This window comes from Tribolium madens, unplaced genomic scaffold (assembly GCF_015345945.1).
Source record: "Tribolium madens isolate multiple individuals breed KSU strain unplaced genomic scaffold, Tmad_KSU_1.1 Scaffold_2;HRSCAF=44;Tcas5.2_LGX, whole genome shotgun sequence".
In the NCBI taxonomy this organism is placed as follows: Eukaryota; Metazoa; Arthropoda; class Insecta; order Coleoptera; family Tenebrionidae; genus Tribolium; species Tribolium madens.
Window position 1 is genome coordinate 6,173,996 of NW_025400995.1, and position 23,636 is coordinate 6,197,631.

Sequence of the window (23,636 nt, forward strand, 5' to 3'; positions counted from 1 at the left end):
CCCCGATGAAGTGTGGGTTAAAACTAATTCTAACTCGACGATTTTTAGAGAATTGGTTCTCACAGTCTTAAAGACATCTGGTTTCGATCATCGACCACTCGGGGGTGGCTTGACTTGACCCTCGTAAATATTCCAAGTTTTATGGGTTTTCTCAGAAAAACTCTCGAGGTCTGTTTATAAAAACGTATTTAGTAAATTACTCGAGATTAGAAAACGATGTAAGTATCAGGGATAATATTGCCATTCCCTAAAGAAAAGTGAGAAAAAAAAAATAAAAATTACGGTGGAAAACCTTGTCTTACACAATTTATAGTCAAAATTTTGGGTGATTTCGTGTTCACCGAAATGTGTGATTTGGAGCGAATACATTTTGTAAAATAAATTTTTGCACACATTTAATACTTTACTTGAGAAAATGCATCTCAAGTGACTTCATAATGAGAAACAAAGCATATTTAAAATGTTTATATCTCAGTAATTTGCTAGGTATTTTATATTCAATCAAGCACATTGCAATCATTGACAACGTTCAAGTGAACAAAAAAGACGCCTCACCATTTTAACAAATATGTTGTACCATAAAAAGAGTAGGCGCTCAAAACCCATTTAAATAATTAACAATTGCCAATTTTCCTTCCAAATCGTTAATTTTATAATTTTCATTCAAAATTTAAATGAAAGTAATCAAAATGCAAATCTAAATTAATCAATTGCATTTTTTAATTAATCTAAAGTTTAACGTGATTGGTTCCTCTCATTATTATAATGGCCGACTTGAAACGAGCCAATCACCAACTGCATTAAAAGTTCTAAGTGATTGGACCCTCACGTAATTATAATGGCTGAACTGAAACCACAATGCTTACAACTTTTACAACAATTCTTACGTTAATTCATTGATAAAAATGTTTACTCAATTATTCGTGTCCAAAAAAAATTTCAGAATTATTTCTCCAGGAACTGATCCCCTAATCAGAATTATCGATGATTCATGCGAAAGTAATTTTGTAAATAGTAACAAGAATCAGTGTTCATCCGCAATATAATCCAGCCTTACCGTCATTCAAACACAACAAAGTGGCGACGAGGTGAAAAACGTACCATCAAACATTGAAATTTGAAGTCAAAACTCGAAACGAGAAAATCGAAAAATTCAAACGTCTCGAACACGTGGAACAAGAAGCCGTAATGGATGAAGAACAATTTGCTACGTTTTTAAACGTCTTAAACGGGATTCAACAGTCACAGCAAGCCTTTATGCAGCAACAAGCATCAGGACAGCGTGCCCCCCAGAGCAATCAGGCATTTTCATCGCTCCCAACTTCGAAAATTTCGTCCCAGCAAAAGAAACATTTCGTCAGTATCGACACCGCTTCGACAACTACCTTAAAATGAAAAACCTGGAAAACAACAAGATATGGCTCGATCTCTACTAATTAATTCGATTGGCGCAGTGGGATACAAGCTTTTGTGCTCGGTAGCAGCCCTCGGCGCACCAGAAGCAACAGCTTATGACGTCCTCATGGAAAAAATGGAAAATCACCTCTGTCCAAAAGCAAATGTCGTTGTGGAACAGCACCGTTTCTTTAATTGCATTCACCAAGAAGGCCAATCTATCGCAGAATTCGTAAATGCACTAAGATATAAAATTTTAGACTGTAAATTTGCTTTGAATTGTACACATAACTGCGATTGTTGTAAGAATTTTGAAAACGTGTTATTACGAGCTCAGTTTATCCGTGGATTGTGTGATAATCATACCCAAGAACAAATCCTTAAAATTAAAGCAATCGATGACGCAATCGTACTTGAAGCTTCTCGCGAACAAAATAAAGAATTTAATCATAATAAACCGTCAACTCATAACCAAATAAATAAAATCATTCGAAATTCGACTAAAAACAAAACTGAATATAAATCAAACTCAAACACACGTCTAAGGTCGCAATCGCGAAATCGCTCAAAATCAAATTTAAATTATAAAGAATTAGGAATCGAAAATAATTGTTTGCGGACGCAACAACCATATATATAAAGAATGTCGAATTGATCAAAACACACTTACGTGCAATAAATGTAAAAAGAGGGGACATATTGCAAAAGTTTGTCTAAAAACTCCTTTGCCATCAAAAAAAGACGATGTTCATCACCTTGAATCCGGAGCACTAAATTTTTACGGCGGCATTGCCAAAATTATAGACATCCGCGGTAATCGGCTATCATTTGGTATAAAAACAGCACCAAGCGAATTCAACCGGATTCTCGATCAAATTTTATCCGGACTGGAAGGCATTTCGTCCTATTTCGATGATATTACAATACACGGATCAACTAAAGAACAATGTCGTCAATGTAATTGTACAAAAGTACAATTTACATCTAAATGAAGATGCACACAAGAGGAAATCTCGTACCTTAGCTTTATTATTAGTAATAATTCACTCAGGGCCGTAACCAGGATTTTATTTCGGGGGGGGTTTCTTGTTGGTCCATGAAAATGAAATGAAAGAAGGCGGATTAAAAATCAAAAATATCTAAGTATACGTTTTTATTTTAAATTAAAATAAGAGATCCTAATTAAACACAAAAAAAATATAAATTAACTCACAAAAGTAACAAAAAATAAAACAAATTTTTAATGCTTTATATTGTTACAAATTTAAATAGGAGATAGAATATTCATTTTTAAAACAAAAGTTTTCTATGAACATATATCGAAAAATGCTACGCAAGGGGTGCGTCTTTCAATAGGTTTTTTTTCAATATTTCCGAAATCATTTTAGAAAAAAATTGAACCCCCTAATCCCCCCCTTGGGTACGGCCCTGAATTCACTCAAAAAAGATCCTAGAAAAACTGAAGAAATCCGAAACTCTGCTGCGCTCAAAAACGAAAAAGAGCTTAGACAGTTCCTCGGAATGGTCACCTACTACAATCGATCTATTCCTAATTTATCAACAATTTCTTATCCGTTATGACGTTTGTTACATGCAAACCAAAAATGGACATGGTCCGCATCATGCGAAAGTGCATTCATTAGACTGAAAAATTAAGTCGGCAGTGATCGAGTCCTGACTCCGTACAATCCGGAACTGCCCGTTTCCTTGGCATGTGATGCAGGTCCAAAAGGCATCGCAGGAGTTTTGTCCCACGAAATCAACGGTGTGAAACGCCCTATTGCCTTCATTTCAAGAGCCCTGACGCCGGCAGAAGAAAACTACAGTCAACTCGACAAAGAAGCGTTGGGATTATATTCAGCGTAGACAAATTCTTCATGTATTTGTTTGGGAAGAAGTTCAAACTCATCACTGACAATCGGCCTTTGACAAGAATCAATCGGCCTTTGACAAGAATTTTCAATCCTAATTCTAAACTCCCAGCTTTGACAGCAGGACGACTATTACGCTACGCTACATTTCTCTCTTCATTCGACTACGAAATCGAGCATCGCAGCACAGAAAAGCATGCAAACGTTGACTACCTATCAAGAACTCGTAATACAAGGAGGAAAATCAGGATTCGAACAGATATTAAGTCAAGAAGTTACAGATTGGAACGATCAAATAGTAAACCAAATTTCGACTGTGGAAATTCACTAACAATCAATTGCAGAAGAAACTGCTAAAGATAATATTTTATCAAAAATAATTGAAAACATAACCAATGGCAAACAGGAAAACTTCGATTTCCATGTTCAAGATGGCGTACTGTTTAAAGGTCTGTGACGGGCTAAAAAGCCCTTGTTGTTCTTTTAATGCTGAAAAGACTTAAAGTCTTTGATATTGTAAAGAGACCAAACCTATGTAGTTGAAAAGGCGGTCAAGAACCCAGACTCTTCCGGGTGGCCATAACGTAAACACAATTAGAGCAGGCGAGTTTTTCGCAGACGGCGTGGAATTTTAAGTGCTTTGTATGATTCATAAAAGTTCGCACTTGGGTCACCTAGGATGACCTCTCCCCCTGCAAAGGAAAAATCCGATCGAGGGATGACGTGTCGGGCCATAGCATAAAAAGACGAAGACGCGAATCTCGAGTAACCATTCTGCAAACAGAGTGAACACGCGAGTAGTTACTTTGTGAGCCAAAACAGTTTTTGTGCTAAGTTCACCTTCTGAGTCCGATTTTTGTCATAAAAAATGAGTAAGTTTTGATTTATTTTTCCTTTGACTGTTCACGTTGCTCCGACTTACCATGCCGTACCATATTATGATTTTGTTGTGGATTTTCGAACGAAGCCGTTATCAAAATTTCTAAATTATTTAAGTAATGTTTTGCTAAACTAAAGCGTCTGGGCCGGGATGAACTTGAAAAGTAACCGTGTTGAAAGATGGATAGTTTCATGAGTCGACGACAGAGATTTGGTCTCTGGTTACAATTCACAAACCCCAAGTTAGGTTTAAAATATTAGTTTCATTTAACGTTTGTTTCTTATCAGAGTGTTAAGTTGACATGAGAAAACCAGAGATTTCATACGATGCATAGATAAGCAATTACAATGTTTTTCTAAATTAAATAATAAATACATTTTGGTTGTTTTTCCTAATTTCGTTAAAGTCCATAGTTTGTGCAATTTCTGTTCAAATGTAATAATGTCACTTAAAACATTAATGCCTTTGTTGTTAGAAAATAGTTTCAGTTTTGTATTATGACTTTGATAAGGTCTAAAATAGGAATATCCCCTATTTTAGACAATTGTTTCCGCTTAACATTTATTTTCCCTTTTTGTATTATTCACTTATATTGTGTTAACCATTTTTATTTTATTCCAAATACATTAATTTAATAATTAAATGCATTTTTAATTGACTGCACCTTACTCTCCTGAAAACGATTGATCTCACGGGTTGGCTGAGGTCCTACGTTCAAAGAAATTTAATCGCTCTGGTTGGTGGGCCACCGCTCGCCCAAAATAAATGTAGGTTCAAAAAGTTTTATAAACTCAATAACCCGCCACAGGTCAGCGAGTTGTCATTCCACAATCAATGCAAGAATCAGTGCTACAACAGTTGCACCACACCTATCCAGGAATTGTTAAAATGAAACAACTTGCCAGACGTTACTGCTGATGGAAAAACATCGACAAAGACATTGAAACACTTGTCAAGTCGTGTCCGGAATGCGCCATGGTGAAGAAAAATCCTCAATAAGTCCCGATCCATTCATGGGATGAACCAGTTGATAATTTCGATAGAATTCACATCGATTACGCAGGAGAATTCCAAGGACACTATTTTCTAATACTCGTAGACGCAAAATCAAAGTGGCTAGAAGTCAAAGTGCTACGTAATGCTCTTTCTTCGAATTCAACAATCAAGCTTCTAAAAGAAATATTCTGCAGCCATGGTTTTCCAAGAGTCATTGTATCGGACAACGCAACAATCTTTAATAGTGTCGAATTTCAAAAGTCTGCAAACAAAATGGAATAGTCCAGAAATTCATTGCCCCCGGACATCCAGCCACAAATGGCCTTGCGGAACGAAATGTCCAAACAGTTAAGTGGAAGCTCACGTCAATGTCTACTTCAAACCTGCCAATCCAGGACAAAATCAATGAAATTGTGTTTAGATACAGAGCTACGCCTTTGGCCAATGGCAAATCACCTGCTGAACTTTATCTAGGAAGACAAATTCGAATAAGACTAGATGCCCTCAAACCGAATCCAGTCTCAACTCGAGCTCATGCACAAAATGATATCATTCGCAGTTTACGCGTGGGAGACCGAGTCCAAGCGAGATGGTACCAGGGTAACAAAGAGACGGGGAAGTTCGGTATTGTCCTTAAAAAGTTTGGTAAACTACACTATCAGGTGGAGCTTGACACAGGATATATCCTCAAACGACATATCAACCAGTTACGAGAATCAAAGGTGCCAAAAACAGTAACGAAGCCAAAGAAGGTAGCATTTGAAGAAGATCAAACAGAAACTCCTTTAAACGTGGACAATCAAGTCTATCTAGAATTTGCCAAAATGCCAGCCCCCATTGGAACTCCCGACATCAATCAACCAAACATCCAACAGGAACCAACTCCAAGAGGTACACAAATTCCACGCAGAACAGAAAGAAGACGCCGTCCTCCAACACGATTAAGAGACTTTGTTTAATTGTAAACTCCGTTATTGCAATAACTTGTTTAATGTATAGTTTCCTATAATACCGGATCTCAGTCGGTAATCTATCGATGACATGAAAAATGGTGGTCATGTGTTTCAATATATATTTTTATTAACAAGAATCAGTGTTCATCCGCAATATAATCCAGCCTTACCCTCATTCAAACACAACATACTATCAGTTATCATTTATCAGTTATCAAAAAATGGAAATTAAAAGGGTGGCAGACAAAAATGAGCAAGAGAGTGACTAAGAAAATGGGCACAACTTAGTGTAAATAAAACTGATTTGAATTAATAATCTCGGTCCAGTTAACGCCCTTGATAAATCACACTTCAGACCAGAATAAGGGCAAGAAGTTGTATTAAACAGATTGCAGGAGGGAGGATTAAAGCGTGACTTCTGTTGACATAAGTTGAACTTACCACTTTGTGTTAATGATGGGGTATTATTTTTTTGAGCACTAACAGTACATTGTAGATCGAGTGGCAAATAAAAGAGACACCACCATAACAACAGTCTAAAACGGTCCATTTTACCGAGTTATCACACTTTAACTTCTAGTAACGCTTCGCTGTTTATCTCGATTATATGAACACACAACAAAATATGATTTATCAATTGCAGTGATGCCAGATGAAATTAAGCGCTTGTCCCTAGATTGTAGCTTCCAAATTCCATAGAATTCCCTAAACTACTTAAAAAAATTAAAAGATACTGTTTCATAGGTCTATTTTGTTGAGGTAATATAATATAAATACAACATAAAAATGTGTTAACTCCAAACAACAAAAAATCAATAAATAATATAACATTAAATTAAAATAAATTTTACCAAAGAAATAACAAAATAAAATTCATGTTAATTAAAACAAATTCAAATAAACGTGTATATTTAGATACCTACTAATTTTTATTTATACTTATAAATTATGGGACTTCATTAATTTTAAATATTCGTCTAAAACATTAAATGAACTGCAATAATTAGTAAACTTGGCAACGCGAAAAACGCAAACGGTTTTTAGTGCACTTCCTATCTTGTTCTTTTTTTTGTCTTTACACATGTAACTACAGAAAATAAATTCTTGGTTTCCGCGTTACTATGTGTTAAACTCATATACAAATGCGCTAACTTGGCGAAGTTACAATATTCATATTAAAAATTTTTGTAATTTTTGAAATTATGGTAGCAGTGTGAAAAAAATTGAGATTTTCACTGAAAATGTAAAAAATCCCTAGATCATTAAGAAAAATTGAAAAAAATCCCTTTTTCCCTTTTTGTTAGACAAATCCCTAGAACTAGGGAAAAATTTCCTAATCTGGCATCACTGATCAATTGCACTTTTTATCATTATCATGAAGACACTTTTGATCACGCGCAGTACAGCATATGGCCTTGAAGTAGCTTATTTAAAATTTCGCAGATCTGCAGTCGATCTAAAATTAATTTATTTTTTAAAAACTTAATAAAAAATCTAGTAGATGGCAGTGAAATCGTTTGATTCCCCTTAAACCTTCGACCATATATTAGATAGACTAGGCATACTCTGATTTGTTGTGAAGCCAACATGTGCAGGTGGGGCAAGGGTAAATCACTAATGGTACGCGAATTTGACCCTTAGAGACTCCTTCTCTGATTGGTTCATTCATAATATGTGAACCACCAGTGGCGTCGTAATGTATTCTAATATTCCCATATTACAATGAATATTTTTTTTATATTGTAACTCGGGCGATATGATTGTAGATTGTTAAGTGATCACACCAAAAGAGTCAAGTAGTTTGAAAATCTCGAAATACCACTAGTTTTTTCAAGAAACATTATTTATGAAACTTATAATATTTTTCATTTTCTGCCCCTTGGCTACGAGCCGCCACTGAACAAGAAGTAAGGAAGAGTAAGCATCCTCTTGCCCCTCACTCCTCTTGTCCATACATGTTGGCTTCAAACAAACTGCCTACAAACTCGCTGGATGACGAGTCTATCTAATATATGGTCGAAGCCTTAAACTCATGGAGACGGTAGTTTATTCTTATTGGCTATCTATTAGTCGGGGAGCAGGCACTACAAAAGGCGTTTATTTAAAAGTTCATCTGTACTCGAGGACACACGATTTTTTTAAACTGACTCTCATGTAAAATTTTCTGGTAAATTTGAATCCGGAAGTCGTTTTTTGATTTGGAATTGCCTTCACTATGAAAAATACTTTTTTATAAAAAATAAAAAAACCTAAAATTGCATAAATGTATCTGTATCTTCCTTCTAGAGATTGCTAGAAAATTGTTTTTTTTTTTATCAAAAAGTTTCTCAATTAATGTAAATTGTAAGGCATTTATCAAGATTTAGTTGTGATAAAATAAAACTGAAAAAATTATTTAAGGAATAATTCTGAAAACTGAACGGAAACAGCAATTCCGCGATTGGCGAAGCCGAATCAACAAAAAAACAAACTTTCCAGAATTCCAGTCCTCTCCAGACTAATTATCTAGCTGTAGCACACACTCGTGACACGAAAGTTTTAGCTAACTCAAAAAAAAAATTCGTTCGTCCTGCATTTTGTTTTTGTTCTAAATTATGAGATTTAAAAACAAAAACTCAGAACAAAAAAAGAAATATTGGAGAGAAAAACGGTAAGTCTTACATGTTCTGTTAGTTTTTGTTCTTATTTATACAGGGTGCGCCAATTATTTTTCCAACAGAAATAAATAGAGTCAAAAGTGCAAATTTTAAACCCTCATAACTTCGAAATTTTTCTAGATAAAATTGTTTTAACATTTTTTCCATGTTTCTGGTAACTTACCTTATACGGCATTTTTCTCTGGGGCGCGAGTTCTGGCGCACCATGTATAATTCATTGTCATATTGTAATATCCCCAACCCCTTTATCCTGCGCAGCGATGAGTGTTTTTATTCTATTTAAAAATGAATTATAAGTGTGGAAGGTCGCAATAAAGTTATCGAAGATCCGGTCATTTCTTTAGAAATTAGCCTAAATTCGTTACGCCTTCAAGAGGGTGTCGAGTGATCCGGACCAAACGACGCCAAAGTTTGTGTTTCTTCGAAATGCACAAATTTACCATTGTAATCTGACCTGACCAGAAAGGCAATGTGGGGAGACATGTTGCAGATTTGAAATCAAAGATAAAAATTTCGACATTTGATCTTTGAATTCGTTCAGGTTATCAGCTGTACCAAATTTTGTAATTTTATCTATCTTGAAATATTGGAAAAACCTATTAAAAAACGCAAACAATAATTCTGAATGTAATTTATTTATTCGATTATTTTTTAAAACATTATTTGCAGGATTCCTCTGGAAGATAATTTCCATAACATCACAGTAGATGATGCGGAAGAAACTCTAGGTGACGGTTTGCCGTCTGCACATTTGATAGCTAATAATAAGTCGTAAGAAAATATGGTTTATTTTTATAAATGCATAGGAAATATTTATGTTTTAGAATTTCCATAGAAATCAGGTCAGATAATAATTATCAAACAGGTGATCTAGAGGCTGCTCCTACGACTGCCAACAATGAGGATACTTTCCAGAGTGTAAATACTTGTATAAAAAGGCCTGTGTTTCACACACTTTTTAAGTTTTGTGGGTGTTTTACATAATGAGGTGTTTAGAAAATTTAGAAAATAAATACTTGTTACATTTCAGCGTTCCTTCTTGGTGCACGCCATAGGCAACCTGCATATGGGATAATATCTGAAACGGAGTGTAGAGAGTATAAGTGAAAAAAAATGTTATTAGTAATAGGTTAATTTTTTATTACTTTTTCAGTATTATGGATACTGATTTGTTATAATAGAAAGGGAAACATCAAAATCTAATATAATAGACGGTTTCAGAATAGTTGAAATGTACTATATTTTAAACTGGGTCATTCCTATTCAATATGAACACGCCAAAGTGTGTATTTTAGGAAGAATAATTGTTAAAGGAGAGAGGCGTCGAGGAAAAGGTTTAGTTAGTGAAATTGTGTTGAGTTGTACAGTTTACGAAAAAACGTTTTCTTGTGAGACGGAAAATCCTAAAGGTTCTGCGGTACTTAATATTGGAGCTGTATGGGGTACCATGGCAACTGGATCAACATATAGCCATATGACCAAATTTTTAAGCTGCATGAATATTCCCACGATGCCACATAAAATGTTTTATAACATAGAAGAAGAATTGGGAAAGGTATTATTATTATTATTTTTTTATTAAATAGGTTAAAGAACGTTTCAGCAATGGGAAGAATCGCTATGGAAGTCTCGGCTGGTTGTAAAGAGAAACAATATGCTTTGGAAGTAGGCCATTGCCTACTAACTGAAGATGGATTACCGTATATTTAGACGGTTCTTGGAGCAAACGCTCTTATGGTACTAACTACAATGCTCTGTCTGGTATGCTTAAAGTTGTAGGTAAATATACTGGAGAGTTACTTTTTGTGGGAGTGCGTAATAAATTTTGCTCTGTGTGCGCATATGCCCGTGGTAAAATTTCAGTTCCCAAAGAACATGTTTGCTATAAAAATTAGAATGACTCTGCACCAGCTATGGAAGCTGATATGGCAGTAGAAGCATTCTCTGCCAGTGCCAGTACACGGAGTTCGTTACCTAAAATTTATTGCTGATGGAGACTCTAGTGTTTTTGCTAAATTGAGACAAAAAGTGCCCTATAGTAAAGACATTCGAAAATCTGAATGTACAAATCACGCGTTGAAAAATTATGGTAAACGACTGTTCGCCATTAAAAAAGACAAATACATTAACCTTACTGGACGAAAAATGTTAACCAAGGGCAAAATAATTCTTCTCTAGAAACGTGCCAAATGTACTATTTATGAACATTCGAACGGTGACAGAGACAGAGACATCAATCTCCTTCGCAAGGATCTTGAATATGGTTTACACCACGTTTTTGGAGACCACAGTCGTTGCCTCGAGGGCATTTGTAACTCTGTTGGCGACCAATATAACAATCTGATTCCCACATTGAAAGCGACTAACTTATTTTTTCATTTAAGCGGTAAAATAACAACATCTTTAATTGGTGGTTAATTTCTGTTTATTTAGGTTCCATAGATCTTTTGATTCGCAAGGCTCATCTATTGATTGAGAATGAGAATAATAATAGAAGCGAAAGACTGGTGAATATAGTATCGTTTCAATATGGGAAAAAATAAGATTAAATTTGATTCAACGTGGTTCCTATCAGAGAAGGGTTCATCTTTCGGGTTTAAGGTACAATCGAAGTTTTGAGTGGCCAACTAGTCCTTGGAAAAGAGTAACAAAAACAAGTCCAGGTAGATATACTACGAAATTTGTAAGTGTGGGCTTTTCATGTTACCTATTAAGGAAAGTATTATAAAAATGTATGTCTAGTTCTTCGAAAAAAAATAGAAAGTCGAGTTGTCACAGAAAACTTTTTTCTTCGACCAAACAACGATCTCCCCATAATAATTTGGATTATGAACCAAAGGCTGAAGACATAGAACTGTTATTTCGATGGAGTGTGACAGATTACTAAATAAATTGAAGGTATCGGCAATTGAAAGAGATCGAATACAAATAAATTCGGTGGGTCAATTTGATAACAGTCCACACGAGACAGAAAGAAGATATCGTCTAACAGCCTCGCTATTTGGAAAAGTTATAAATCGATTGCCTCATACTCCATGTCATTCTCTTGCAAAAATTATACTGGAAAAGCAGTCTTTCTCTTCATCTTCAACAGACTATGGTATTGCTAAAGAGGCAGTAGCTCTTCGTTTGTTCGAATTAAAAACTAGCTTGAAAGTTACTTCGTCTGGATTGTGGGTCGACTTAGATAATGGTTTTTTGGGTGCATCACCTGATGGTTTGTTCAGGATTATATATGACGATGCCATTGTAGAAGTCAAATGTTTTTATACTCAGCGCGCTCCTTTAAAGTAAATAATATGGGCAGAAATAATCGACGAAATGAAAAAAAAAAATAAAAAGCCATTTTGTTTAGAAAAAATGAATAGTTTTATTAGACTCAAACGAAGAGATCCATATTTTTATCAAATCCAGGGGCAGTTAAATATTACAGGAAGAAGTAAATGTTACTTTGTAGTATACGTCAGTGACAACGTGGATTTATACAGTATGGTATTGAAATGCGTTAAGAAACTTTAAACGGTGATAGAACTCATCAAAACAAATTACTTCTATATTTACCATTTTTTTTGGAAAACTCAAATTTATACTTACATTTATTTTCACCGTATTCCGTGTCATCGAGTCGTTTATGGATGGCACGGTACGCAAAAAAAGTAAATACGGCAAAAACCCAGGCAGATAGGTCTTGCAAAAACTTATTGACACAATTTAGTCACGTCCTTCACCTGCATGCGGTCGTGTTTACAATTTATTGGCAAGTGAATTTCCCGTAATTATCGTCAAAAAGGGTGCAGTACACTAATCGGGAGTTAACAGACATGGTGCTGATATACGGGAAAACCTTATCGAATGCTGGTGCAGCCAGGCGTTTGTTGTACATACAGTGCAGTACCTCAGAAATCATGCTGTGTCGAGTAAACCAGAAGAGCTCCAGCTCCTATTACCTCAACTAAAGATAAAAATTTATTCTTTCGTTTGAGTTACATCTCTAGGGCAGAATTGTGTTGTAACAAAAGATTTGTATACGTAAACTTGGTAAAGTTCATAGAAACCAAGAAGGATATCGATAGGCGGAGCCAATGCGTACTCGGTGTAGTGGGGAAACTTGAGCAGTGGCGTAACACAGAACCATTCTGTGATAAAAAGGGAATTGTAGAGTTACATTTTTTTTCGTATATTCATTGACGGAGATATTAAATATAAAAAATTCATACGATGCTCCACGATTATTTCAGATATACGGTGATATTAATTTCTGTATAAATAAAAGACGAACAAAAAGTAACGAATAGATTTGTTTATTAAAAATATAGACATATTAAAAAACAATATTTGTATCATAATTAATTTTAATTAATTTTTAACATTTATAAGGTGCCCCTGTTAATAAGTAGGTATATTCAACATTTTTTAGTAATGTTTTGTTTTCATATCTAGTCAATAAGATGTAAGAATTTTAATACACTGGCGGACACGGAAACCTCACTTTCGGTTTTTGCAATTTTTATCTTGACTGCTAGAGAAAAATGACAACAAATCAATAATTTATTGAACCTATATTAAAATACGTATTGCTGGCATTATTGTTTCGGAAAATCGACGCCAAAATTAAATTTCAATTAAAACTTTCAAATTTTAGTTTCAAATGTCAATCATAATGACAATAAAGCGTGGCTTACATTGACATTTTTTGAACTGACATAAATTTGATGTCCAAAATTCCGTGTTCGCCAGTGTAATAATTTTAAACCTTGATGAACAATTTCTAATAACTTTCTCAAATGGTTACTGAATATTGCAATTTATAAAAGAACAAATGCCTTAAAAATGTTATTTAGTAATAAAGTAATAAAAATAAAATATTTTCATTACAGTATATGGATTATACCTATGTTTTGTTCAAACAAATAAGTGCGAATACACGCCACTGCTCTCAGCTAATTTCAGAACTCCCCTATATTTACGAATGGATTCGTCCGCGACCAGTTTTCGTCTCTGAGCATCCCTTCCATCGACATCCTTCTTGGTTTCTATGACCTCTAAATATTTTTTGGCGTTATCGATGGTGGCGCCGTCTGGTGGTTTACAAGTTTCGCCCCCTGGTCTTAAAGACACAAAGAACTCGCACTCGTGTACTGTTCCATTCCTTTACACGAGTGTAACGATATCTAACGCTGATCTTGTTGATTTCTTCACATTCCAAGTCGGTTATTCGATTGGTACTTTACAAATAAATCACAGACGATTTCTCCTGGTACTTCACCAACACTTTTTACATTGTATACTTTACATTTTCAGTGTCACAACTGAAAACAGCATCAACCACCTTCAACAGAAGCAACAAAATAGATAAAACGAAACACCAAAATTACACTAAACTACGTATTTAAAATCGATAAAAAGTCAGTACGTCAGGGAATAAAAATAAATTAATTCAAAAATTTAAAACAAGAAATAAGTTATGCCGCCATGTTGGCCCTGCACTGGCATTTAAATTTAAAACTCGATGTAACGTATGCAGCCAACATTACAACAAGAAGAAATACATGAAAATACTTTGTGTTGAAAATTTATATAGAAACACTACTTCGGAAATGTTTAAAATTCTGTTAAAATTCTGAATTACGCTTACTTCAGATGGATAAAATAGCTCTTGATTTTAATCTCAAAATTATAAAGTCGTTTAAAAAAAACACTAAAATTTTCTTATACCAGGTGAATAAAAAGTATGGAACCAAACGTTTCTTGTTTAAACTATTTATTTTTTGAAAAAACTAATTGATGAGTGATAAAGTACTATAAAAATGTAATGGTTTAACAAGAATAAAATTTTTCGAAATTTCCTTTTGTTTTTGAGTTCTACAAAAAAAAAATATTTTTTTAAATGGCAACCCACTATAAAATCCTTTTTCTCATAAAAGCTATACTCTAAGGATTACAACTATCTGCTTTATATTTAATTTTTTTTTTTAATTTTTTCACATAAATTGCAATTTTGACAAAAAAAAATCGCATAATTCAAAAACAAAACAAAATTTCGTTCTGAAAATACGATCACATTTTTTATATTACTTTAATTTATATTAATTATTATTTTCTGGAGGCAAATGATTAAATAAATCCGCTTGGTTCCATACTTTATATTCACCCTGTATATGCAAAGGTGAGGTTTATAAAAATGTTGATCTCTTGATGTATTGGAATAGAATAGTTATATTAAATTACAGTAGTTAGCGTTACCACGTCTTCCTTTAATTGAGACTAAAGCCATTCGAACACTGGGGAATGATTAGGGGGCAAGGAAATCAAAAATACACATGTTTTTCATGTCTATTTCAAAAAAGCAGCTAAAATGTTTACAAAAATTACCAATTAAAATAGATCTTTAATATGCTTAAGTAAATTAAACATCACATTATTAGTGATAATAAAATAATGGACAAATTAAAATAATAAATAATGAGTTATCAATAAATCATTAGTAGTTTTTAATTACTTTTTACACTTTTTTGCCTGTTACTTCATCACATAACGCTGCCAGTTCCTCGCACTCCTTTGTTTTTTGTTCTAAAGAATTCTCCAGCGCTGCAGTTTTAATTTCCAACCTTTTAATAATTGCATTTTGTTTCAGTTCTAACGTTTCAAACTGACTCTTTAAGAAAATATTTTCTTTATTTGCTCTAAAATAAAAACAAATAAATAATAAATTCGTTTGTTTTATGTCATACTTTTCTATTTGTTTTGACGCGTGAGCCTTGAGAGATTCGTATCTTTGGGCTTCCATTTTAAGATTCTTTTCCATTCTTTCAATATTATCTTTAAAAACCTCTTCATTTGCCTTAAAACCCTCAATAACAGCTTTGGCCCGTTCATATTTCCTGAAAATAAAAGCTTTAATGTTGTTTATGGGTGAAACAAAAAAAAACCAACTGAATAACGTCATGGAATGCCATTTCCAAAGTTGCCAAATTACCCTTAACAGTTTCATGTAGGTCATTCAGTTTTTTGTATTCAGTATCATGACTTGCTATTGTTTTTTCATATTCTTCCAAAATTTGACTAAAAATATTACAGAATTATTTACACTACATAGAAATAATAATTTTATATTACTTCATTTTCTGATCCTTTTCAATTCTGTCATGGAGATCATTTAAAGCCTTCGCAGCCTTTTCTTCGGCTGCTTTAAGAGCCTCTTGTAATTCTGATGTAGAACTGTTTTCTATAATTTTAGACGTCTCCTTTAATTGCTCTTTTAATTTTTTGATGTCAGACTTCAGCGCTTGAGTTTGCTTTATTGAGTCTGCTTGAGTTTTTATGATAACCTCTTCTTTTTGTCTCACTTTTAATTCTAAGCTAGCTATAGTTTGTTGCGATGCATTTAGCTGTAGCTTTAAATCAGATATTTCTTGCTGTTGAGACAACTTCTCTCCTGAGTCCGAAATAATCTAAAAAAAATCATCAAAAAAATAAAACGCCTACCGACAATATTTTCCAAATATACATTATTTTCCTGGGATGCCATAATAATTTTATTATCACTTAGACATATGATATTCAGAGAGTGTACACAAAACCACTTTTCTTTCAGAAATGTGCTTTGGGCATCAGATGTATTTATTTAGAATCATTATTTTTCCTATAAAAACAATTATTAATAAAAAATAACAATAAACAAAGTAAATTTACCTTATTACTAAGACAGCAATAACAATAACACTTACTGATTAATGAAGTTGTTGGAAGGAATTTGAAATTATATATAAATGTATTAAAGCAATTTTGGGCTATATTATATTATTTAACAAAACACTTTTTATATTGCACACAAAATTGTCCAAGGAATGAATGACAATTAAGGTTACACGATAATGTCTTTTACTCGTTGACTAACAATTACAAATTGTTTACGTACTATTTACTTTTATTCCAAATAATGCATTATATTAAAACATGTGCCTATCTTCTTAGCGTTAAATTAACTCCATAATATTTTTGTAACCAGATTTTCAGATTACAACACTGACATTTTACGGCAATATGCGTGTTTAACAACTGTCAAATAATGCGCGCGTCGATTAAGACAAGCGCCATTTTTTAAATTCTACGCATTTTTATAGCGTGTAACCAAATAAAATTACTCAAATATTATCTCAGAGAAAACAATGTCAAATAATTTAAAAAATAGTATAAGCAAATATAAGAAAAAATAATTTTTTTCTACAAAGTGATTTTAAATATAATAATAGGCAAAATTTTACAATGTGTTAGATTATGACCAGCTTTTTCGTTACTACCATCGTTATTGAAAAAATAAAAACATACTATTAATTTGCTATTGCTATATAAAGTTTCTAGTTAGAATTGTGTTTACTTATTTTATTTTTCAAGTAACTTTTTTTTTTAATGAAAGATTTTTTCAAAATACCTACGGTTGAAAGTTGCTTGTTTTTAATAAGTAATCAAACATATGCAACGTATAAATTAGACCAGAAGCGCCACAGAGCAATTACGAAGAACGTTTTTTTTTGTTTCCGAAGCAGTTTAAAGTATTCACGACTGTGATCCTGAGATTCTGTACTATGTTCATTCTATTTAATTCTCAAGTTACGAATAAGTTTATTACGACTTTTTTTGGTACACTCAATTTTATCAAGTTCAATGAATAGTAATTCTTCTAAAATCGAAGTTTAAAAGTTGAATCTTTTTTTCAAGGTATCAACTTGAAAGTTGTCATCTGATTTATGCCTAAAATTTTAAACGTAAATCTCGCAAATGCTACGAAAAATAAAATAGCTATATATACCTACTTTATTTATTTAGCTTACGAAAAATAAAGTGCCTACATACTTTATTTCATACTTTTAAAAACAATAGGTACTTCTAGCTTAGATGTACGAGAGGTAACTCGATGGTTATCTTTAGATTATAATTTATTGAAAATTCAAAATTATCTATTAGATATACGTATTGTGTTCATTTAATAAAGATTTTGTTTTTTTATTATTGATATTTTTCTGTTGTAATTTTCGTAAAAATCTATATCTTTTAACTCTAACTGCACTACTCATATTTAATTTTAAAACTGCAACCAAACAGCAACATAATTAATAAAGTATTCATTTCCAAATTGTCTGAGGTTATATTAGAGGTCTTTTGTACAGAAATCAATCGTATCACAATGGGTTTACTGCCGGACCCGTGCCATCATCATAAATTTACATTTATTGTTGTGGTGGATTTATTATTTTTTTGTTGGTATTTGCTAAAAGGACCAGAAGCGGTAAGTAATTTCCTCATTATTACAGTTAAAATATTTTACTGGTGCAATATAACCTTATAGAATCCTTAGACAATTTGAAAAAGTATACTTACCACCAATTAAATAATTTCACACAAACACTTGCAACAAGGCATATCTCTGAACACGTATTTTCTGATCTGATCTGACCGATTTTGAATTTTGTTCACAGCAAATAAAACTAGAAATAAATTGTTTTCGTATACGTGTTCGCCATTCAGACGGCAACTTCCGTCTTTAAATTTAGTTAATATCAATAGATAAAATATTGAATTACTAAATTCCTATACTAAAACTATGTAGGGTTGAAAAGGTATAAACTACAAATAAAAACCCAAACAAAAACTATACAGACAGACGAGATGAATTCAATGTTGGCATAGCGATATCGCAATCATATTGGGACCCCCCCACAGGGAATAAACTACGTTTGATTACCCTACATATAGGTCCTATCATATAGTATACTATAAGATCTGTGGCCTGAGACATTAAAATAATCATTATCTTACATTTGATTCGTTCCACACTATTTTGAGACATAAATTCAACCAAAGGCATTTTTCTATTAATGTTTAGAGCAAACTACTTTTACAGCTTATTCATTCATATCCGTCGAAAAGTACCTATTCATTATGAATAAACTGTTCTCTAGACTCTAGACTCTAGACTGTTTTTCTGTTCATTTCTTCTTCAATACTTACTTTCAACTAAGATTACTTTTCGAGAAAACCCAGAAGTAATCAGTTTTACACTCTAACTCTCTCATAAGTTTCGTGTCTTACTGGTTCAAAGTGTTTTTTTCATTCCTTTGCCTTATATTTGTATTAAATAAATTTAAAATATTCTTCAAGCAAAAAATTATTTGTTGGCTGAAAAAGGCTTATAGTATAAAGTTTCAAATTAATGTCGTTGAAATTTTAGTTGATAAATTGATGATTTTTAACAATATCATTTTTTTCTAATTGTAAATGTTAACTGTAGCGTTACAGTAAGAGTAATTCTTCGATTTGTAATTTCCCTTTTTCAATTTAAATTTCACCTTCCTTTTCATAATAATCGCCAAATATTGTGATGTAATTATAACTTTTTTTGCTGGAACCAGCTTCCACTCGCGTGTCCTATAGTATAAGTGAGGCTTTCAAACCAGCTTAATACCTTCACAATATGCATAGTAAAACTAGATGATATCAGGATTTAATAAATTAAAATTAAACTATAGACTATGATTTACATTTCTGTTAGACTTTTTGATAACAAATAGTTATTATATCAAATGTAAAAAACATTATTGTTTTATGAAATAGTTACACATTAAATTCGGTTATTACATAACTGGTCCCAAAACTACAAAATTACAATATCGCAAAACTATTTAATAAAGAGAAATCTAACAAAGCCAAAAGAATTGACCGTATCTTATCCCCATTAATAAGCCAACAATCTTAAAAAAGCAAAGTAACTAAAATAAATCAATTCGATTCTTGAATGGTTTTATTTCGCGGTTATTACTTCCTAAAAAAGATCAGTAAGATATATATTTTGATTGTATTTGATACAGTTTTCTCTGTTTTTTGTTGTTCTCCTTATTTCACCTGTTTTGTCTCGACTGCCGCCCCCTACTCTACTTATTTCGAGGGTTTTCTATAAATTTAGAAGGAACAGTTCACCATTGACAGTTCATCAATGACTATATATCAAGCTGTTTTAATTTGGCAGGTGTGTTTTGGGGTTGTGTTTTTTTAGTGTAACGTGATCATCAAATTATGTTTTAGGATTGATTAGTGTTGTGGACAGGATGCGTTTCTTCTTTTTAACCATTGCACTCTCCGGTAAGTTCTCAATAAGTAAGTTCTGTTTAGGAAAGAATAATAATACTTTTTGGCCTTTCCATTCTAAATTTAAAAAAATAATTCTTAAATTATTTACTTATGTGGTACGTTCTGTTTGTTTAAGCAGCTAGTTGCTTAGCTCAAGAGTATGAAGAGCTGGAACTGTACAACAATTATGACGAATATGGTGCATTAACTGATGCATCAGGCGGTGGAGGCAGTAAGGGCCAAACAAAATTAGGATTTAGTGCAGGCAGTGGTTTAAGAAGTATCGCTGAAGGTTCCTTCAATTCAGCCAATGACGCCGTCAATAATCAGGATGCTGCAGGTCATCAAGCAGCATTTGTAGCCAAAAATACTTTGGCGCAAGCCGCAGCTGGGGTAAGACAATACAAAATACATGAAGCTCAAAAAATGTCTGAAAGTTAAGGTCATCTATATATTACCTACTATTTGTTTATTTAAATAATTGCTTTGATTTTAAAAACAATTGATTTCACAGATTCGTTCAAAATTCTAAAACTCAAAAACTTAAATGCTAAATAAATCATACAAGTCTGTCATGTGTGACAAATCTAGTCATTTGAAAAAATGGCTAAGCAGCACACTCGGCAACACATGTTTGTAAATTTACTGTCTATTAATTGTTGCAAAATTTGGTGAACGTTAGAATTATAAATTTTGGAAAGAAAAAATGCATACCTATTCTAAGCTTTTTATAAGTCTAACAAATCGCTTTGTAATACTTATTACTTAAATCATTTTTTTATACTATTACGAATTATTGTTCTGCATGATTTAATGCAAATTGATATAAAGAAAGTTTGTTAAAAACTGTCTCGACGAATTACTTTTACTTTAAGGACACCATAGATAAACCTGACTTTAATGGCGATGACTGATGCATTTCTTGCATTTCCATCTTGTTATGAAACTCATTAAATTTGTGTAATATGTGTAAAAATATACATTTTAACTTTTAAGATATTATACACTCGCAAAAACCAAAGAATTTAATCTTTTGTCACAGATTTTTTTCCGAAAAAGTAATGACTTCCGTAATTTCACAAATACTAGAAATGGTTACAAGAAGAGAGTGGTATTTTTTAAATATTTGTCACCATCGAGTACAAGGAAACAAACTGATGAAAAGAAACCTCTAATTTTTATTAACTTGACAAAATAAAATATTATTTAAAGCTTTTCATTAATAATTTGTATACTTAAAAAATCAATAATTTTTAATTGTTAGTCTTGAAGGTTACACGAAATCAGAAAGTTTTGGAATGCAAATTATAATTAATATCTACTAAGCAAATAATAAAACATGAAGAAACGTACGAAACCAGTCATTTCTTATTAAAATCTCTTTATTGTTATTATTATCTTATTATAGTGTTATAAAAACGTAATTACCACACATATGTGAGCGTTCTTAAGAACATTTTTTTTGTTCTAGATTTCTGAAAAAAATTTTAGATAGTAGTACATTAAACAGAATTTGTAATATTTATTTTTGGTTTCTAATCAAAAAGAACAAAATTTCAAAACGTCAAGCCTTGTTAATTAAGTGATTAATCTGATTTATAATCGATTATGATCTTAGTGACCAGCAACTTGGTTATCGAAATACGTATCTAGATTTCGTTTTATTATTAAAGTTTCCGTTTTTCATTACTCTAGAAACAAAATATTTTGCTCTTTTTTTTCTCATCTTTTAAATATATTCTAATACGATTGTTATTTTTAAATTTTGATGAGGTGAGATCAGATTACATAATATAACATCTTTTAAATTTACAACATCACTATAGTACTCGGTATTCGGTTCAGCTGTTCATTGTTGAGTCGATTCAGTGATTTTGAAAATTATTTAAAAAATAAAAGTATTACAGTTATTTTAATCGTGAAACGTAGAGAAAATAATTCTCTGAACAGGCTGTTAGTAAAAGAAATAATAACCAATGTCTAAAATAAAAATACATAATTTTTTGATAAAGAACTTAAGAAAAATAGTAGTTTGTTTAAACAATAAATATTATTATTTATTATTATTTTTAACTAAAGTTAAAACTTTTATTATAATGAACCTGATGATTTGGTGAAACACCACTAGAGATAGCACCTTACATGATGTATAATGTCGCATGTTGTAAATCTTTTACAGTTTTATTTTTCTAATAATAAATAAAGTAAAGTGAAGATACTCAAATATTTTTTTGTCGTTTTATTTCGAACAAACTATAAAAACTAGTTTTGCAAATTGCCAGAAACGCTAAATTTTATGCTCTTCCACAGTATTTCAAAATGTTGTTAGAGTAGTCTTTCCAACGAGATCTTTTCTAAATAAGAAAAAAAAACTTATTTTTAAAGCGACTTTTAGAGCAATCTATAACTGTCAGATCAGTCAAAGGGTTCCTCTTAAATACAAAAAAATCGTTTCGTACTTTTTTTGCACCCTGGTATGAGCCGTTACTCACTTTATTCATATTAAAAGAGAGTAACATAACACTGTCTGAATTCTTGAGGTTGCGGTTCTAGGGCATATGTTGGAGTTTGCTGTTCTTGTAACCAGTGATAGTTGATTTTTCTTCATGAATAAATATAGTATCCAAGGTTATCCGAAATGTTTCAAAATTGTGTGTTCAAAACTTTAAATACCTATGTTTTTTTATCTTGCAATGTAAAACACACTTCTTGCAGGCCTCTGCAACAGCCCAAGCTGCTTTAGCCGGGAAACAGATACTCCTCCAAGGCCTAGAGCAGCAACTGCGAGATGCCCAAACGGCACTAATGGGTGAAAAACAGCAATTGATGCAGGCTCAACGTTCCGCCGATGCAACAATGCGTGCAGCTCAAGAAGCTCGTGCCCATGTTAACGTCCTCACCAACACTTTGAACGCTGCTCAAACCAATGCTGACCATATGACCCAAGCCGCCTCCGAGGCAGCTGGGGAACTCGCAGCGCAGCAGTCGATGGTCGGTTCAGCGAAGCAAAGAGTGGATCAGCTAAGTAAGCAATTGGCAAATGTCCGCATTGACTTCGAAGCAACAAGAGCTGCGGCACAGAAAGCGCAAGCTGCTGCTCAAGCAGCCGCTGCTAATGCTGCCGCCGCAGCAGCAGCAGCTGCCGCCGACCTAGCGAAAAGTGCTCCGTCCCCGCCTCCATCAATTGGGAAAGGGAGTAATGGCGGGGGCGCTGGAAAAGGGGGCTCAGGCGGCCAGGGGAGTAAAGGCGGCGGTCAAGGGGGCAAAGGAGCAAGCGGTGGGGGTGGTGCAGGGAAATATATTCAAGGGATTGAAGGCAATGTGGCATACGTTGAAGACAATTTTTATCACCCCTTTCACTACAGCAAGTAAAGGAGCTAGTTAATTTTTTGTGAATTTTTTTACCTGTTGTTAAATATAAATTTTTAACATAAGAATATTTATTTGGGCTGTTTTACATAAATAAAAGATTCTTTCTACTCTATCGTTTGTATTCAAGGTGTAGGAAATGAAGCAACTATTATTAGCATCCTAGTAAAATTAGCCATGATTTAATAATTCTTGCTTAAAAGTGTCTAACATCAATGTCGTCTTACTTTATGGCATACGCCACACTAAAAGAGAGAGTTAACCTTTAAAATTAGGAGATTACCGCTTAAAAATTATCAATACATAATGAAAATATTTCTTAATATTGCAAAATTATCTAGACTGTTACAAAAGCTCCAATGACGAACAAACTATTTTAATAAATTAACCA

The 23,636-nt window shown here is 32.9% G+C and overlaps 2 protein-coding genes and 3 long non-coding RNA genes across 10 annotated transcripts in view; 3 read left to right on the forward strand and 2 right to left on the reverse strand.

Annotated features, from left to right (window-relative positions):
* Positions 1–6,706, reverse strand: part of LOC123006210 — a 12,055-nt gene extending 5,349 nt beyond the window's left edge. For both annotated transcript variants that reach the window (XR_006412806.1, XR_006412807.1), the window contains exon 1: positions 6,537–6,706. This is a non-coding gene — a long non-coding RNA (uncharacterized LOC123006210). The remainder of the gene's footprint in view (positions 1–6,536) is intronic.
* Positions 4,049–10,160, forward strand: LOC123006211. The gene is made up of 5 exons (XR_006412808.1): positions 4,049–4,138; positions 9,422–9,523; positions 9,577–9,719; positions 9,783–9,849; positions 9,906–10,160. It is a non-coding gene; the product is annotated as an uncharacterized LOC123006211 (long non-coding RNA).
* A 13-nt stretch (positions 10,161–10,173) lies between these two features.
* LOC123006212 lies at positions 10,174–11,952 on the forward strand. Its single transcript, XR_006412809.1, has 3 exons — positions 10,174–10,307; positions 10,356–11,138; positions 11,186–11,952. It is a non-coding gene; the product is annotated as an uncharacterized LOC123006212 (long non-coding RNA).
* A 3,117-nt stretch (positions 11,953–15,069) lies between these two features.
* LOC123006474 (transforming acidic coiled-coil-containing protein 1-like) lies at positions 15,070–16,804 on the reverse strand. 2 transcript variants are annotated; one of them, XM_044400989.1, is made up of 6 exons: positions 16,445–16,804; positions 16,260–16,394; positions 15,869–16,203; positions 15,686–15,814; positions 15,484–15,633; positions 15,070–15,435 (listed from the first exon to the last, which is right to left on the reverse strand). In XM_044400989.1, the coding sequence occupies exons 2-6, from the start codon at positions 16,278–16,280 to the stop codon at positions 15,255–15,257; spliced, it is 816 nt and encodes a 271-aa protein (XP_044256924.1). In that variant the 5' UTR covers positions 16,281–16,394; positions 16,445–16,804; the 3' UTR covers positions 15,070–15,254. The 2 variants fall into 2 exon arrangements, with proteins under 2 accessions (XP_044256924.1, XP_044256925.1); XM_044400990.1 differs by having other exon boundaries at positions 16,671–16,792.
* Positions 16,805–19,445: 2,641 nt separating this feature from the next.
* On the forward strand, positions 19,446–23,595 carry LOC123006184 (glycine, alanine and asparagine-rich protein-like). Of its 4 annotated transcripts, none has more exons than XM_044400469.1 (4): positions 19,446–19,775; positions 19,832–19,888; positions 20,013–20,269; positions 22,697–23,595. In XM_044400469.1, exons 2-4 carry the CDS (start codon positions 19,855–19,857, stop codon positions 23,246–23,248), a joined length of 843 nt encoding a protein of 280 aa, XP_044256404.1. In that variant the 5' UTR covers positions 19,446–19,775; positions 19,832–19,854; the 3' UTR covers positions 23,249–23,595. The 4 variants fall into 4 exon arrangements, with proteins under 4 accessions (XP_044256404.1, XP_044256401.1, XP_044256402.1 ...); XM_044400466.1 differs by having other exon boundaries at positions 19,452–19,775; positions 22,592–23,595; XM_044400467.1 differs by having other exon boundaries at positions 19,454–19,775; positions 20,016–20,269; positions 22,592–23,595.
* Positions 23,596–23,636: the final 41 nt, after the last annotated feature.

Coding starts and splice junctions, on each gene's coding strand:
- LOC123006474 (XM_044400989.1), bottom strand. CDS start 16,280: ATGGCATCCCAGGAAAATAAT. Junction 15,634..15,685: donor GCATTCCATGACGTTATTCA/GTTGGTTTTTTT, acceptor TTTTATTTTCAG/GAAATATGAACGGGCCAAAG. Junction 15,436..15,483: donor GCGTCAAAACAAATAGAAAA/GTATGACATAAA, acceptor TTTTTATTTTAG/AGCAAATAAAGAAAATATTT.
- LOC123006184 (XM_044400466.1), top strand. CDS start 19,855: ATGCGTTTCTTCTTTTTAACCATTGCACTCTCCG. Junction 19,889..20,012: donor TTTAACCATTGCACTCTCCG/GTAAGTTCTCAA, acceptor TGTTTGTTTAAG/CAGCTAGTTGCTTAGCTCAA. Junction 20,270..22,591: donor TGGCGCAAGCCGCAGCTGGG/GTAAGACAATAC, acceptor CACTTCTTGCAG/GCCTCTGCAACAGCCCAAGC.